The following is a 16,442-nucleotide window of genomic DNA, read 5'->3' as shown; positions in this document are numbered from 1 at the left end:
AGGAAATTGGATTCCACCTTGATCCTTATTATTACTAGAGTGGCCATTTTTTTCTATTTGCGGTTGGTTATTTGTTGTGTCATGCTTCATTCCAAAATCACAGAAAATAGAAATTAAAACATTTCCGTTATTAACATGTATGTGATATACTCCGTACGAAAACATGGTGTCTATAATTCATTTATTTAAGAATTACCGACAAAATTTACAAAGAGAGCATCGACTAGAGTTCAACCTTGGATCACCGACGAAAATATATATCTTCAATATGGTATTTGTATCCGATTCAGAAGCTGGAAATTCAACAACATTTATTTTATCAAAGTATTAGCAACGTTACAAATTGGTGCCCTTCCCTATAAGATCGAGGGTTCAAGTCCCACCGTAACAATGATGTAGAATTAGGACTGAGTAGATTAGATTGCTGTTAAAAAAGAGTTAGTTTCAAACCTTTCAAAGAATGGTAAAGTAACTGAAGAACATACATGTATTGGATCTCTTCTTTAAAATATAAAAAAAAAGAATTAAATGAAACTAAAGAAACAATATATATTTGTAGACACAAGTTTTTATAAGTTAGTTTAATTTACTGACTGTTATATAATTAACGGTGATAAATGAATCTAGGAACTATGTGTGGACATTGCACTTTTACATCTATTAGCCATAGAAATATATACACAAAAGGGTACGTATGTTTTTAACCATTAGTTACAACTAAAGGTTTTAAACCTTAATTTCTAACCACCAAAAATAACCAACCCTTTTCATTCTCACCATTCCCGCCAAAAAAGAAAAAGAAAAAACCCAAAACAAAACAAGATCAACCGTGTGTTGTTGAAGATTGAAGGTTCAAAGGTTGTATTATGTCGGGATCAGGCCGTTTGATGATCTCATTGGCTCTCTTTGCAAGTTTGTTGGTGTGTGTAAACGCAAACTTTAATTACAAGGAGGCCTTAACGAAATCAATTATTTTCTTGGAGGCCCAACGATCCGGAAAGCTTCCTCCACACCCTAGGCCTCCATGGAGAGGTGATTCTGCTCTTGAAGATGGAAAAACAGTTGGTGTAAGCATTAAAGATCAAACATATATATATTATAGATGTTTTAGGGTTTGTGTTTTAAAATTTTTGACATGTTTGGTTTGTTGTTTTGACTTAGGTTGATTTGGTGGGGGGATACTATGATGCAGGAGATAATGTCAAGTATGGATTACCGATGGCTTTCACGGTGACCACATTGGCATGGGCTGCGTATTTTTACAAGGCGGAGTTAACATCCGCCGGAGAGATGAAAAATGTTTTAGATGGGATCAAATGGGGCACCGATTATTTTCTTAAAGCTAGCACCGGTAATAATCGATTGTTTGTTCAGGTGAGCGGTTTATGTTCCTGTATGATTTTGCCATGAGACTGGAAACGTTCATGATGATTTGGTTTAACCGTGTTTTCAGTTCCATGAAACTGGAAACTCTTGGTGTTTCTTGTTTTACGAAACTACGGTTAAACTATATCATCATCAACAATATTGGTTTTGATTTCAGAAAGACAATAATTAGGATGGTTTTGATGTTAGTTCGGAACCTAAAATTTTATATCATAATAGGTTCGAGTAAACTGATGAGACTCACTTTCAGCAAGCGACTTATGATGGATAGGTCTGTCGTTAAAAGCCCTTTGTTTAGTGGTGCGGACAACTATATAAAATACTACGTCTTATTTATATTTATGTTGAAGAAGTAATGGACTCAATAATTTTTTCGCTGGGTGCGGAATATTTTTAAAAATTTTAGGTACCTAGGTATATAAAAAAAATTGGTTCATATCGGGTCGGGTCATATAAAACAAAAGCGCATCAAGCTTAAAATTTATATAATCATCGAAAACATGTCAAACGTCGTTACAAACATATTTAAAATGTCGCCCTGCGGGTTTTCATTTTTTGAAATCTATTCAACACATCATCTAAAGCAACTTTTCAATTTATAAATCTATCCAAACATATAAATCGACCCATAAGTTCATAAAACAACACTAAAGTACTAAACATATGAATCGCTCCATAAGTTTATCACTCCAGAATTCTAAATTTTACTTTTCAAGTCATAGTAATTGTTGATTATTTGTGTCTAGTAAGTTGTAACAACCAAAAACTCATATATAAAGTCTAGAACAACCAAAAAACATCAAAAGACAAAATTTCAAACCTTTTTATCAATACTATAATTCTATTTCTTCTAAAAAACAACATAAAACAACAATATAACATGAAACAACGAAGGTACCCTGTATTGTTTCGATTCTGGTGAGTTTGGTGGCCGCATATTTGCGATTTGCGGCTAGAAATTGGAGTTGGATGGTGGTTGTTGGTTGCTGCATCGCTGGGATGAGGATCGCAGAGGAAGATGAGGTCACGAGAGAGAGAGAGGGGGGGGGGAGAAACAAAATAGAAGGGGGCGGTTTAGGTTTTGTCGAAAGATTAACACTATTTTTTTCAAGGGGTGTGGCCGCCCCTGTGTTGAAGTAAACATGTTACTTGAAACATGGTTAATAAACAAAATAAAGTATTTATAATATAATATATGAAAATATGAATAATTCTTGTAATTATGCCTTAAATAAAAACCACCGTAAGGGCATACGAGTGCATCCCAGAAGAGAGGGCGGGAAGAAGGGGGTGAAGGCCTCAACACACGCCAAATGGACTCAGAGCTCGGGGAGGTGAGGGAAGTAGTTACCGTGCGGGGAGTTTGGCGTGTGAGAGGCAAGGGCGGACCTACCCACACCCGTGGGTGGGTGGTCGCACCCCTTGAAAAAAATTAGCATTATTTTTTCGGTAAAATCTTGACTGCACCCGTTGGAATTTTTTACCCGCGCCCCTTGGAAAATTTCAACTGCCCCCTTAGAAAAAAATCATATTTTAAATTTATAAAAGAAAATTGTAATAACAATGATTTTTATAAAAAATATATCATTTATAAGTTTGTAACCCACTTATTAAACAATATAGCCCAACCCAAGCCCCATTAATCCAACCCAACAAAATTTGAACTATAATAAAATAACCCAATCCAAACTGCCCTTCCTATTTTATTTCTACCCCTCTCTCTCTCTCTCTCTCTCTCTCTCTCTCTCTCTATCTCTCTCTCTCTCTCTCTCTCCCGTGACCACGTCTACCTCTGCGATTCTTATCCCTAGCGACACAACATCCAATAGCAGTCATCCAACTCCAATGTCTCGTCGGAAATTGCAAATATCCGGCCACCAAATTCACCGGAATCCAAACAATACAAGGTACTTTCGTGTTTTAATGTTATGTTGTTGTGTTATGTTGTTTTTTAGAAGAAATAGAACTATAGAGATGATAAAAAGTTGGGGTATTGGATTTTAATAATCCCAAGTTTCACTAATTGGCCGGTAATAATCCCAACTTCAAAAATTGCCTACAACAGTCCCAACTTGTAAGATTTTGGCCACCAATGATCCTTGTCTAACTGGGTTATAACCTTGTTGGGCTGGTGACCTGCAACTTATTCCGGCGACACGTTTTACCCCTGAAACCACCAAACGAGACCACCACCAATCATCTCCGACCTCCTATAATCTTCTCCGCTTCTCAAAAGTTTAAAATTTCCACCATCTACGCAACTCCGGTGACCTGCAACTTATTCCGACGACCTTCTTTACCCCTGAAACCACCAAAGGAGACCACCACTTGTCATCTCCAACCTCTAGTGACCTTCTCCGCCGCTCAAAACTTCAAAAAACTAACTGGGTTATAACCCAGTTAGACAAGGATCATTGGTGGTCAAAATCTTACAAGTTGTAACTGTTGTAGGCAATTTTTGAAGTTGGGATTATTACCGGCCAATCAGTGAAACTTGGGATTATTAAAATCCAATTCCCCTAAAAAGTTTGATATTTTATATTTTTACTTTTATTTTTTTGGTTGTTCTAGACTTTAGTAGGATGATTGTGTTGCTTAGATGAGTTTTTGGTTGTTACAACTTACATGACACAAGTAATCAACAATTATTAAGGCTTGAAAAGTAAAATTTAAAATTATAATGACACAAGTAATCAACAATTATTAAGGCTTGAAAAGTAAAATTTAAAATTATAGAGCGATGAACTTATGGAGCGATTCGTGTGTTTAGTATTTTAGTGTTGTTTTATGAACTTATGTATCGAATAATATTTTTGGATAGATTTATAAATTGAAAAGCAGCTCTAGATGATGTTTTGGATAGATTCCAAAAAATGAAAACCCGTAAGGCGACATTTTAAACATGTTTGTAATAATGTTTGACGTGTTTTTGATTTTGATGGTTATATAAATTTTAGCTTGATATTCTTTTGTTTTACCTGACCCGCCCGACCCGAAACGATCCGCTCCGTTCCGATATGAACCAATTTTTTTTATATATCAAAAATCTTTAAAAACATTCCGTACCCCATAAAAAAATTTTGTGTCCGCAGTGGTGAGAGGGTGAGGAGAGATGGTCCGGGAGGGGTGCAGGAAACCACCCCCACGACTCGGTTGCTAATCTGGATCTTCCCTGGAGGGACATTCCCGTGTACACTCCGTATGCCCTAATACCTTGCCTATCCTTAAATAGTATAAGACTTTGAAGTGTTTCATAAATAAGTTATATTATAGAAATTGATAATTAGTATTTTAAGTGTAGTTAATATTATTTCTTTTAGTTTTGTTAGGCTATCATGATTTTATTACAAGACAAACAAATTATGTCGGCAAGTTGCTCAAAATATAAACAAAAATAAAGTATGTTCATTTGTTTGTGGTGTTTGAAAAAAAAAAAAAAAAAGAAGAAGAAGAAGAAGAAGAAGAAGAAGCAGCCTGAAAAGAAACAGGTTTTAGTAAGCAAGTTATGTTTTGATACAACAATTAATTAATCTTATGATCATCATACAATCATACAAACACAAACATGAGTATCTTTTAAATGAATACTGGTTTTGAATTGTGATTCATTTTCAAGACCAAAAGCTAACTTCTTTCAAGGGTTGCATACAGCATTTAACCATGAACCTCTCAAAATTTGTCAATGATTTTGAGTTTTAGACTTCAAATTGTAGGTAGGAGATCCAGTGTCGGATCACGAGTGCTGGATGAGGCCTGAGAACATGAAATCATCAAGAAAAGTGTTGGAGATTAATCAGAATTGCCCCGGGACAGAGATTGCGGCTGAGACCGCTGCGGCTTTGGCTGCTTCATCCATTGTTTTCCGCGACGTCGATAAGACCTACTCTCGCAACCTCCTTCACAGTGCCAAAAAGGTTTCTAATTAGTTCATTTGGTTTTGCTATGTATTTATACTTTTATAGGGGAGGATTTGACAGAACACTTTTTGTGCTAAAACTAACATAAGATTATTCATTATTTTTATCTTGAAAATACTAAAGTTTGTGAAAATATGATCAAATTTTTTGTTTAAATAAAGATCCTACGCATGTGTTGGTAACTTTTACCTGCACACACACTAGTTTAGAAAAAAAAATTAATAAAAACATATAAATAAATTAGTTTAATGATTTTTTTTATGTAGCTAACATACACACATGTTTGTAAGAAGTAATATACTGATAAAAAATTAAACTATTTAGGTATGGTGTTTTTGTTTTTGCAACAATTTAGTGTTATGTAAAGAACCTCCCATTTTCTTATCTTATGAGTAGGTTTAGTTTCTCTTTATTTTAAAAAAAAAAATTGATTTGAATTTGCAGCTCTTTCAATTTGCCAATGAACATAGGGGAACTTATAATGGTGAATGCCCTTTCTACTGCTCCTACTCCGGTTATCATGTAAACTTCCATTTTACCAGAGTTTTCGCATCTAAAATTAAGGGTGTAAACGAGCCAAGGCGGTCATGAGCTATTCGTTATCGACTTGCTAAAGGTTCAACTCAAGCCGAGCTTAATTGGGCTTGTGCCGAATATAGGTTTGTTTGATAAACGGGTTTGAGCTCAAGCTTCACTTAATGAGCTCTGGCAGGCTCACGAGCCAAGCTAAACGAGTCTATTATTTATATAACTTTTATTTAATATATTTTATATACATTTGTATAAAGTTCATTATTATGACTAAAATTATTACAAAAACAACTAAATAATAAGAATTATGTTAGATATTTAAATTATAATTAAAGTTACAGAAAATAAATATAAATGTACATAAACCAATTATTAAATGAACCGAAAACGAGCTTAAAAACTCATGATCCGACCTCGCGCTTTAGAAATAAAGCTCGAACCAAGATGAACTCGAACTCGGGCTTTACTCGGCTCAACTCGTACACACCCCATCTCAAATAAGCAAATTTTTGGTGATATATTAAAACTTAGCTAGTTCTTTAAAATAAACTTTCAGGATGAGTTACTATGGGGGGCAACATGGCTATATATTGCAACAAGGAGGCCAATATATTTAAAATATATTCAAGATGAGTCCACCACTGCAATTGTTTCTGAGTTTAGCTGGGATCTCAAATTTGCTGGTGCCCAGGTTCTTCTATCTCAGGTATCTTGATAAATCGCTCAAACAGTTGCACCCAAAACCAGTCACTAACGCCTTTTGTGACTGGTTTTGGCAGGCACGAACACATTAACCACTTGCCTTAGGACCATACTTTTATAATCTCTTGAACCTGAACGTTTAATTATTTATTGTAAAAATAACTTAAAGTGAAATGTGACAGTTGTACTGGGAAGGACAAAAAGAATTTCAAACGTTTCAACGGCAGGCAGATGGATATATATGTCAGGTTTTTCCAGAAAGCCCCTACCATCAAGCTTTTATCACCCCAGGTCTCTCTCCCACTGTCAAACAATGTGCGGGCCAAGTAATCTTACTTGGCCCGACCCATGCATTTGCTAATCGGATGTGATTTGTACATGTAGGAGGTTTACTTCACTTTAGAGATGGTGCAAATGCGCAATACGTGACATCCACGGCATTTCTTTTCAGTGTTTATAGCGATTTGTTGGCTAGACATCGTATGCAAGTCACTTGTGGTGACAAGCACTTCACTAGCGTCCAACTCATGGCTTTCGCTAAACGACAGGTATAATGTTGTCTAATAAGGTGTTTCCATACGAAACTGGTTACATGAACTTACCTAGCTGACACTACTAGAAAACTAGGCAATCTTGGTTTGCGACCAAACTTGCAACGTTTCTTTTGTTGCAAATTTTGGTCGCAATACCTCAGTTTACTTGTAGTGTGAGTGACCTAAACAACATAAGCATGAGTTGGTTATTGTTATTGTTGTACCATGAATTTAATATTGGTGTGTTTGTTGTAGATGGATTATTTACTAGGGGATAACCCGATAAAGAGATCAATGATGGTAGGGTTTGGTAACAACCCACCACTCCAGGCGCACCATAGAGGTGCGTCGGTGCCAGTGATGGCTCCAACCGAAGATATAAATTGTGGGATGAGTTTTGTTTACTGGTACAACACCAATAAACCTAACCCTAATGAGCTCACGGGTGCCATCCTTGGTGGTCCGGACAAGCAAGATAGGTTTATAGACTCGCGGATCAATTCGTCCTACACCGAGCCATGTACCTATGTCAATTCAGTCGCGATTGGGGTCCTTGCAAAGCTGGCAAAATAATATCATATATTTTGATCAAAGTTTGCACATAGTGAAATAAATTTAGGGTTTCTTTGGGTAAGTGCATATAGCTCTTATGTAGAAATAGATATTTGATGGCAGATTATCTTCATTTGTTGTAACTAATTTTGGGAGACATAATACCGGGATAGAGAATACAATTTAGCGTTAATGCATCTTTGTTTTCGGTTTAGATGGTTTTAACAAAAAATAAATTAAAAAAAATTGCACATCTTGTTTACATTTAACTTTATAAGTTAGAATTCTGTGTATTGTATTACATTACAAGGATTTAATAAAAAAAGTAATTTGTATTTTAATCTTTCTATACTAATAAATTTTTTCTGACACGTTCTCGTGTCTCCTTATTTTACCTTTTTAATTTCTTTTTCCTATTAGATAATAGTTTATCTAAATATAATCTAGAAAAGGATAATAATCTTTTTATCAAAGTTTGAATTAATAATCTCTTTATCTTATTTTTTAATTTCTTTTTTCTATTAAACAATAGTTTAATTAAATATAATTTAAATAAGGATAATAACTTTTTTTATCAAACTTTGAATTAATAATAATAATATATAATTTGTATTTTCTCCTTCTCCGTAGAGATAAAATAAGTTTTTTTTTTTGTGTAGAAACAGGCAAATATATAAATTTTTATTCACATTTAAATAAGATTTAGTTAAATTATTTTTTTAATACTATTATTATTATTTAATATTTAATAGGATACATGAGAAAATTATATTAAATCACAAACTTCATAGATCTCTCTTATTTAGGAGGAGAGTGGGGGTGGTATCACTTACAAAAATTCCATCACTCACAAACATCTAATCAAGTTCTGTCATGTCATCAACCATTATTACACCACTCACAACCATTTTTAGTGACGGTGGTCATCACTAGTGATGGAATTCCATCACTCACTACTTTTTTTAATTTCCTTTTTTTTAGAAATTAACAATAAAACACTAAAATTATAAATTTTAAATTTCAATTAAATAAAACATAAATTATATAGCAAAATAAAAAACAACTAAACACAGAAAAAAAAACTTAAATTAAACGGGTGGCATCTCCCAACCCACCTTTCAAAAATCTCGCGCTTTTGTTGAATTACGACCGACTTAAACGGTTCGTCGAGATGGGCGTCGGCTCGCCAAGATTCGCTCGAACCTTGGGTCTTACGGGATTTTTCTTCGTACCCGAACCTCTTTTTTTTGAACCCGCATCTCTGTTACTTGAACGTTCCATATTTGTTGTAAAATTATTTAGATTGAGTTGGAGACTTTTTTGAATTGAATTGGAGAATTTTTGGATTTTTTGTATCGAGTGGGAGGGATGTTTGGTTGATTTTATATAAAAAAACCTTCAAAAATAAAATCCCTCAACGTTCAAAAATACCCCAAACGGTCAGAATGCAACGGTACAATTGAAAGTTCAACGCGTGGAAAAGATCATGCGTTTAAATCTTCACGCGTGAAGAAAGGTAGTGGCGGCGGTGTTTGGTTGTTTTCCACGAGTGATGGGAAGCCATCACGCTCCCACCCCCACTTCCCTTATTTACTAGGTTTGAACCTGTTGGTGCACTTGTGTCTGTACTTTGTCTGTATTCGGTCACGATGTAAAACGATGTCTTTGTTAGTCCTGTAAGTTTGACCAAGTCAACCATCCTCCTGGTTTGACTTGGCCAAACAGTTAGAATATGGTTGTAAACTGTCTTGTGTCGAAGGATAAGACATCGAAGGATTGTGTATATCCTTCGATGAGCTCGAAAGACATCATTCGATGGATACAGATGGACTTCGAAGGATATGCCATCCTTCGAAGTATATGGATCCTTCGATAGCTTTCTGATCGAAAGATGATCTTTCGATCAGTGAACCTGATCCTTCGACCATACAACCTGTGCTGGGTATAAATACCCATGCAGTGTGTTCATTTCATTTAGACACACACAGACAGAAAGATAGACTCGAGAGATAGAGAGAACATTCTGTCAAGAACACACACACACACTTAGAGAGTTTGCAAAACTGATTTGTAAACATTGAGCTTGTAACCGAACCTTTCATTCGCATTAATACAAGTGGTGTTAATCGGTGAACCTTGTGTGTCTTGTGTTTGTGCTTGTTTCAACTCGGTTTGCATACTAGCTTGGATTCCGCACTTGCTAGTGTGTTTCACATAACAAGGTTAAGGTTTGACCTCATCCTCCGAGGGACCTACAAGTGGTATCAGAGCTAAGGCTCTTTTCCTTGTTAAAAACCGGGTTTGTTCAAGTCTTGGTGTGTTTGGACACTTGGTTTAGCACCCGTTTTTAGTGATTTTCTTGCATTTCTTGTCATAAAAACGTGTTCTAAATCAACCGGGTGTGTTAAAAAGCGGGTTGGGTAACTTAAAACTTGTTTTTAAGGAACTTGGTGATTTCCGGCCAAATTCCGGCGTGTTCCGGTGACCGGATTTTCTGGATAAGATTTTCCTTTTTAGGAATATTTTATTAGTCAAATCCTGTTTGGTGAAAAGGTAAGGTCTGACCATACCCTTTTGCCGAAAGATTTCTACCAACCCATCACCTTTTTCATCAACCTGTCATCTCAGTGTCAGCTGTGTCAGAAGCGATCGAAGGATATCCTTCGACATCGAAAGATCATCTTTCGATCAAGGAAGTTTCGATAGATAATCATCTTTCGTCCCATCCTTCGAAGTCAAAGACTTATCCTTCGATCCAGGGAATCTATTCGAAGGATATATATTCGAAAGATAAGGATCTTTCACTTGTGAATCTTTCGAAATCTTTGTTCGAAAGATAAGGATCCTTCAATTGTGATTGTGAATCTTTCGAAATCAATTGTTCGAAATTCAACAGTGATCTTTCGAACACTGTTGATCCTTCGAACAAGGTGTTGATCTTTCAATTCTTGTCTGTTTAGATTTAACAAGTTTGTGGTTTCAGGTCTTTCGAGCTTGGATCCTTCGGCTGTTGTCATCTTTCGAGATATTAATATAGAATTTATTTTTCTTATCAATCATGAATCCGAGTTGGTGGGGAACTCCGGCTCCAGATAGTGGAAAATATACAAGTACAGGTTCTACTCCCTCATGGTGGGGTACACCGGCTCCAGACAGTGGAAAGTACACGAGTACAAGTCTATCTCCTTCATGGGCCGAATCTCCGGTATCAACATCTTCACAAGCAAATGCCATATCGTCAAGTCAATGGGCATTAGTATCGAATCAAACTCCGAGCATTCAAAGTATCTTATTGAGCGAAAGCGAAACCGAAAGTTTGAATCGACCTCCAAAGTTGATGCATTTAAATGAATATCCGGGCTGGGTTGATAGATTTCGTACATACGTACTTGGGCAAAATACCGAACTGTGGATACGTTTCACTACAGATTTCGACCAAGCTATAGAGGTTGCTGCTTCAGATACTGCTACGTTTGCCGATCTTCCTGAAGATCAGAAGAAAACATATGATCTGGAAAAGAAAGCATACGCCATTCTCACTCAGGCGTTAAGCAAAGACATCTACCACCAGTTTGTCAGTTTCAAGACAACGAAGAAGCTGTGGGACGGGTTGAAAACCAGAGGAGTAGGGAATGAAGCAACACGTCAATTGCGTCATGATCTTCTCAAGAAAGAATTTGACTGTTTCACGTGCATGGATAAGGAGTCTTTGGGAGACATGACAAGCCGGTTTTATCACTTGCTTACAGAGTTGAACAATTTCGGAGTAGCGACAACTACAGCTGAAGTGATGAAGAAGTTTGCTGATGCTTTGCTTCCCTAATGGAGTAGTTTCTTGGAAATCCTGAAGTATAACGGAGTGTTGAGAACTACAAATATCAACGACTTCGTGCAGCTTTTGGAAAACAAGGATCAGGAGGAAACATTAAAGGCAAAAAGAGTTCCATTGCCACAGAATCCAGAAATGTATTATGGAACTTCCAGTTCTTCGTCTGCAAGAACCGGTCCACATGCTCCACTACAAACGACATTTGTCACAAGCACGGATATGTATGGCAATCCAGTGCAAGTTCCTGTTAAGCCACCTCCCACCACAGACATGTATGGAAATCCAATACAACCACCTCCTCCTCCTCCTACTCAACAACAACATGCATGTTATGGAGGAACATCATCTGCTGGTCAGCAATCAAAGCCAAATACAGTACAGCTCGACACTTCAAGCTTCTCTAAAGTCAGTGTAGAAGTAGCAAGGGAACATATGGAGCTGCTTAACGCTGTAGTGAGCGCGTACTGTGGGTTAATAGAAGGTCAGATTGGCAACATTAATCTGACACAAGAAGACTATCGGCAGATTGATAAGGAAGAGATGGACTTGATGGATATCAAGTGGGCCTTTGCTAGTGCTGTGAGAAGGGCAAAGGATTGGATGGAAAGTACTGGCAGAACCAGCTTGGAAAGCAAGAAAGACACCAAGTATGGGTTCGATAAACAGGCAGTAAAATGCTTCAACTGTGGTGAACGGGGTCACTTTAAAGGGGAATGTACAAAGCCAGCACAGCACGGGAACCAGAACCCCTTCAGAAACCAAGGCAACCAGCAGAACCAGAACAGAAACAATGAGCGTACATTAGTGCCTGTCAACAACCAAGCCAACCGGGCACTTGTGGTTCAAGTGGATGAAGGTTGTGACTGGTCAATCCAGTTGAGTGGTGATGCTCCAGATGGAACAGCATGTTTTGCTCAAGTTGTGAAGGATTTAGTTCACACCAATGGTGAAGAATCTTCCGCCAGTGGTGGTGAATCTTCTGAAGATGAAGACTCTTCTGGGTACAGCAGGAGTGTTGATGAAGAATCATCCAGTTCAGGTGATGATCATGTGGGTGAGACAGCAAATGTTTCGGTTGATGCTGACATTGATGAGCTTTTGGAGGAAGCTGCAGCACTAAGTGATAGAAGATCTATTCTGGTGGATCAAGCTGCTTATTCTTCGTCTTCTCTCCATTCAGCCTTTATGGCTAACGTCGACGGTTCATCAAGTCAGGTATGTGTCGATGAACCCACTGTTGTAAATTGTGATGAATGTGATAGGTTGCGTGCTAGATGTGCTGATGTAGAGAAAAGTATGTCTGAGTTGCAAGGCAAACATGATGCTTTACAAGCTAGTTTATTTGACTTGCAAGACAAACATACTACAGTGAATGAGAATTTGTGTGACTTGCAAAGTAAGCATGAAGCTTTGCAAGAAAAGTATGATGTGACTTTTATTCACAATCAGAAATTGACTGTGGACCTTTCCAAATGTACAGAAGCCAATATGTTCTATGAAAATCATGAAAAGGAGTTTAAATCGGTAATCGAAAAGTTAAAGAAAGATAAAACCGAGTTAACTAAAATGGTTTCCAGAAAACAAACTGACATTAATTTGTATATATCTCGCCTTGAGACAATGCAAAAAGAGATGGCTTGTGTAAAAACGCAAAGTGAGGCAATCCAACTCAAGTTAGATAGTTATTTGAGTTCTAGCTATGTGTTGGATCACATCATTGATGTCCAAAAGGAGAAAAGGGACGTCACGTGCATAGGCTATAAGAATTGTCCACCACCAGTGAGACATAATTATGATGCCATGCCGGATGAGGAGGACAGAGTGTTCTTTGAACCATCTGTGCCTCTAGATGTGAAAGAATTTGCAGCAGGGCTCGGATATACAAAGGAAGTATCATCAGATTCGAATGTATCATCAGATACATGTGTGTCTTCTGCTGAACTGAATCAGGATCACTCCAGTCATTACTGAGGATGCTGATTCTTCTGATGATGAATCTGATGATGCTGTCCCAGCAAAGTCTGATGCGGTAGTCAAAAATGAGGACATACCTCTCGAGAATCACATTCTATGTGAGCCTTCTGCAAAACCCGCTAAGACTGTTGCAATTGAGTCCTCGTCTGCAAAAGAGTCGGAGAGGGTGAACTTGCTGTACACTCTTGTTGGTGATGATGAAATCTATTCAGACAAAGACTTTCCAATTAAGAATGTGAATAAATCCTTAATTAGCAAAGTTTTTGAAAACTCGACAAGTAAGTTTTTGGGAAAGACAGGACCACGTGTTACAGTTACACAGTGTCCTCCTATTCCAAAGGCCGAAATTCGAAAACAGTATGGCAACAAGAAATTACCAACAGTGCAGAAACAGCAAAATCACACCAAGCCAAAAGCAAAATCACCGGCTCAAACTCAAAAGAAGCCGAATAGGAAGAAAAACAAGAATATAAACTTTGTGAAATCGACGGGAACGGACAAAATTGAGACGTTTGAAAATTAATCTAACTTAGATTTTGTCAAGAAAGCTGCTGTTCTGAAAAGAAATGAACAAACCAGTTCAAAGCCTAGTACCTCGGGTTCACAAAGTTCAACATCATCGGCTAAACGATCACATGATACTTCGGGGTTTGTTGAACGAAGATCATGTTTTGAGTGTGGAACAATTGGACACATAATTCGAAATTGTCCATATCTTCATAAACAAAAAGAAAAGGTTGATGTTCCCCGTGACCAAACTGACCGCAGGCGAACTGTTTCTGCAAAACAAGATCCCCGACTTGTAAAAGAAAAGGAAATGAAACAGAGACGCCAACAGGTCAAGAAAATTGAAAAGGCAATTAAAACCGATGTGGTTAACAAAACAGCTGTTTCTGTAAAACCAGACAATTCAAAAACTTCAGACAACAATGAAGTTAAAATCTTAAAGAATGACACTGGTAAAACAAAACAGACCTGGAAACCAAAAACGGTTACAAAATCAGGGGGACCATCACAATTCACCAATCATCAAAGACAAGAAGTTATTGTTATTGATGAAAATGGAAGACCCAAGACCACAATGGCTTGGGTCCCCATCTCCAACTAATTGATTGAGTTCATGTGCAGGGTGTTCCAGGAGGAACTATCAGTAGTCATTGGATTGTTGATAGTGGGGCATCCAGGCACATGACAGGCGACATGAAGCTTCTCTACGACGTCAAATCTATTAGAGGAGGTTATGTTGCTTTTGCTGGAGATAAGGGAGGTTATATTACGGGTGAAGGAATGATATCCAACGGGATTGTCAGTTTTGACAAGATCAACTTTGTGCAACAACTTGATCACAATCTTCTTAGTGTTTCTCAAATTTGTGACAAGCAATTCTCAGTACACTTTGATGCTAATGGATGTTATGTGCTGAAACCCGGCTTCAAAATTCCAAAAGAATGGATTCTCTTGTCAGCTCCAAGGATAAATGATTTGTACGTCCTTGATATGAGCCAAGCTATTACTACGTCTGCACAAGCAACTTGTTTCGTTTCCAAAGCCACAGAAAAAGATTCTATCTCTTGGCACAGACGAATGGGTCACATTCACTTACGCAAAATGAATCATTTGGTTTCAAATGAATTGGTGAATGGTGTTCCCCTCAAAAATTTCCATCTTCAAGACGTCTGTGTTTCGTGCCAGAAAGGAAAACAAACGAAGAAGAAGCATCCTACTAAGAAGATCAACACGGTGGCAGTTCCTCTTGAACGTTTGCACATGGATTTGTTCGGTCCTGTCAAGCACAAGAGTATTCGGGGCGATCAATACTGCCTCGTGATAACTGATGATTATTCAAGATTTTCTTGGGTGGCGTTCATGGCACACAAGAGTGAAACCTTTGGCATTATCAAAAACTTGATCATTCAGATTGAGAATTTGTATAAGTTGAAGGTTAGGCGGATACGTAGCGACAATGGTACTGAATTTAAAAATCATGCCATGGCGGAGTTTTGCACTTCAAAGGGTATTCTTCATGAGTTTAGTGCAGCTTATACTCCTCAACAAAATGGCGTCGCTGAACGTAAGAACCGCACATTGATCGAGACTGCTAGGACAATGTTGGTAGAGTCGCAGTTGCCCATTCCATTCTGGACTGAAGCTGTGGCCTCTGCATGTTACACATTGAACCGAGTCCTTACAGTCAAAAGGCACAATAAGACCTGCTTTGAGCTTCTTCAAAAACGGAAACCAGATTTGTCTTATCTTGAACCGTTTGGAGCTCCTTGTACAATCATCGATCCTAATGGAAAGTTTGGGGCAAAAGCAATTGATGGATACTTTCTCAGGTATGCCACCCCTAACTTACGAGTCTGGAATCTAGAGACTAAAAGGGTCGAGGAATGGTCTGAGGTCAGAGTACAAAGGCACACTTTGCCAGTCAAATGTCCTGGTCAGCCTTGGATGTTTGAGTACGATGACTTTTTCAATTCGATCAATGTTGAAGCCGTTGAAGAAAGTGCTGCGGCAAGGATGTTTTTCGAGAGTGACAATGCAACAGTTTCACCGGTGGTTCGTCCAATTCTTGTCAATCAAGAACCATCTTCGGTGAACAATAATACTCTCGACAATGAGGATTTTCACGATGCTGCCGAATTGAATGAATCTTCAGAGGATGATGAATTTCTAGATGCAGATCAAGAAGCTCCAACAACAGCAGTTCATGGTACTTCAGAGGGTACTCCTCCAGTGGATACCCATAGAACAGCTGAAGCAACTGCATCATCCTCTCCATCAATTTCGGGCATTGATTTAGTTGTTGATCTCAATCTCAACAACCTGGGTATAAATATTCCAGTTCCAGATAATCCAGAAACAAGGATTCATAATACCCATCCTCAACAAAACATCATCGGAAATGTGCAAAGTGGCATTCAAACAAGAAACATGTTGCGAAACAACAATAATGCAGGCCTGTATGCAGCTATTCAAGAATCCGGGCAACAAAATGATTGGTCTTTCGCGTGTTAT

The 16,442-nt window shown here is 37.7% G+C and overlaps 1 protein-coding gene across 1 annotated transcript; it reads left to right on the top strand.

Annotated features, from left to right (window-relative positions):
- The first annotated feature begins 866 nt into the window (after positions 1-866).
- LOC110940120 (endoglucanase 16) lies at positions 867-7,768 on the top strand. The gene is made up of 8 exons (XM_022181679.2): positions 867-1,067; positions 1,162-1,374; positions 5,100-5,300; positions 5,748-5,825; positions 6,391-6,540; positions 6,719-6,827; positions 6,921-7,084; positions 7,325-7,768. Exons 1-8 carry the CDS (start codon positions 867-869, stop codon positions 7,640-7,642), a joined length of 1,434 nt encoding a protein of 477 aa, XP_022037371.1. The 3' UTR covers positions 7,643-7,768.
- Positions 7,769-16,442: the final 8,674 nt, after the last annotated feature.

This window comes from Helianthus annuus, chromosome 5 (assembly GCF_002127325.2).
Source record: "Helianthus annuus cultivar XRQ/B chromosome 5, HanXRQr2.0-SUNRISE, whole genome shotgun sequence".
NCBI lineage: Eukaryota > Viridiplantae > Streptophyta > Magnoliopsida > Asterales > Asteraceae > Helianthus > Helianthus annuus.
This window is presented reverse-complemented; position numbering and strand designations above follow the sequence as displayed.

Bases quoted from the DNA above. Each gene is read 5' to 3' on its own strand.
- LOC110940120 (XM_022181679.2), top strand. From the start codon at position 867: ATGTCGGGATCAGGCCGTTTGATGATCTCATTGGCTCTCTTTGCAAGT. The intron at 5,826-6,390 runs GTAAACTTCCAT...ATAAACTTTCAG, and splicing joins GCTCCTACTCCGGTTATCAT to GATGAGTTACTATGGGGGGC. The intron at 6,541-6,718 runs GTATCTTGATAA...GAAATGTGACAG, and splicing joins CCCAGGTTCTTCTATCTCAG to TTGTACTGGGAAGGACAAAA.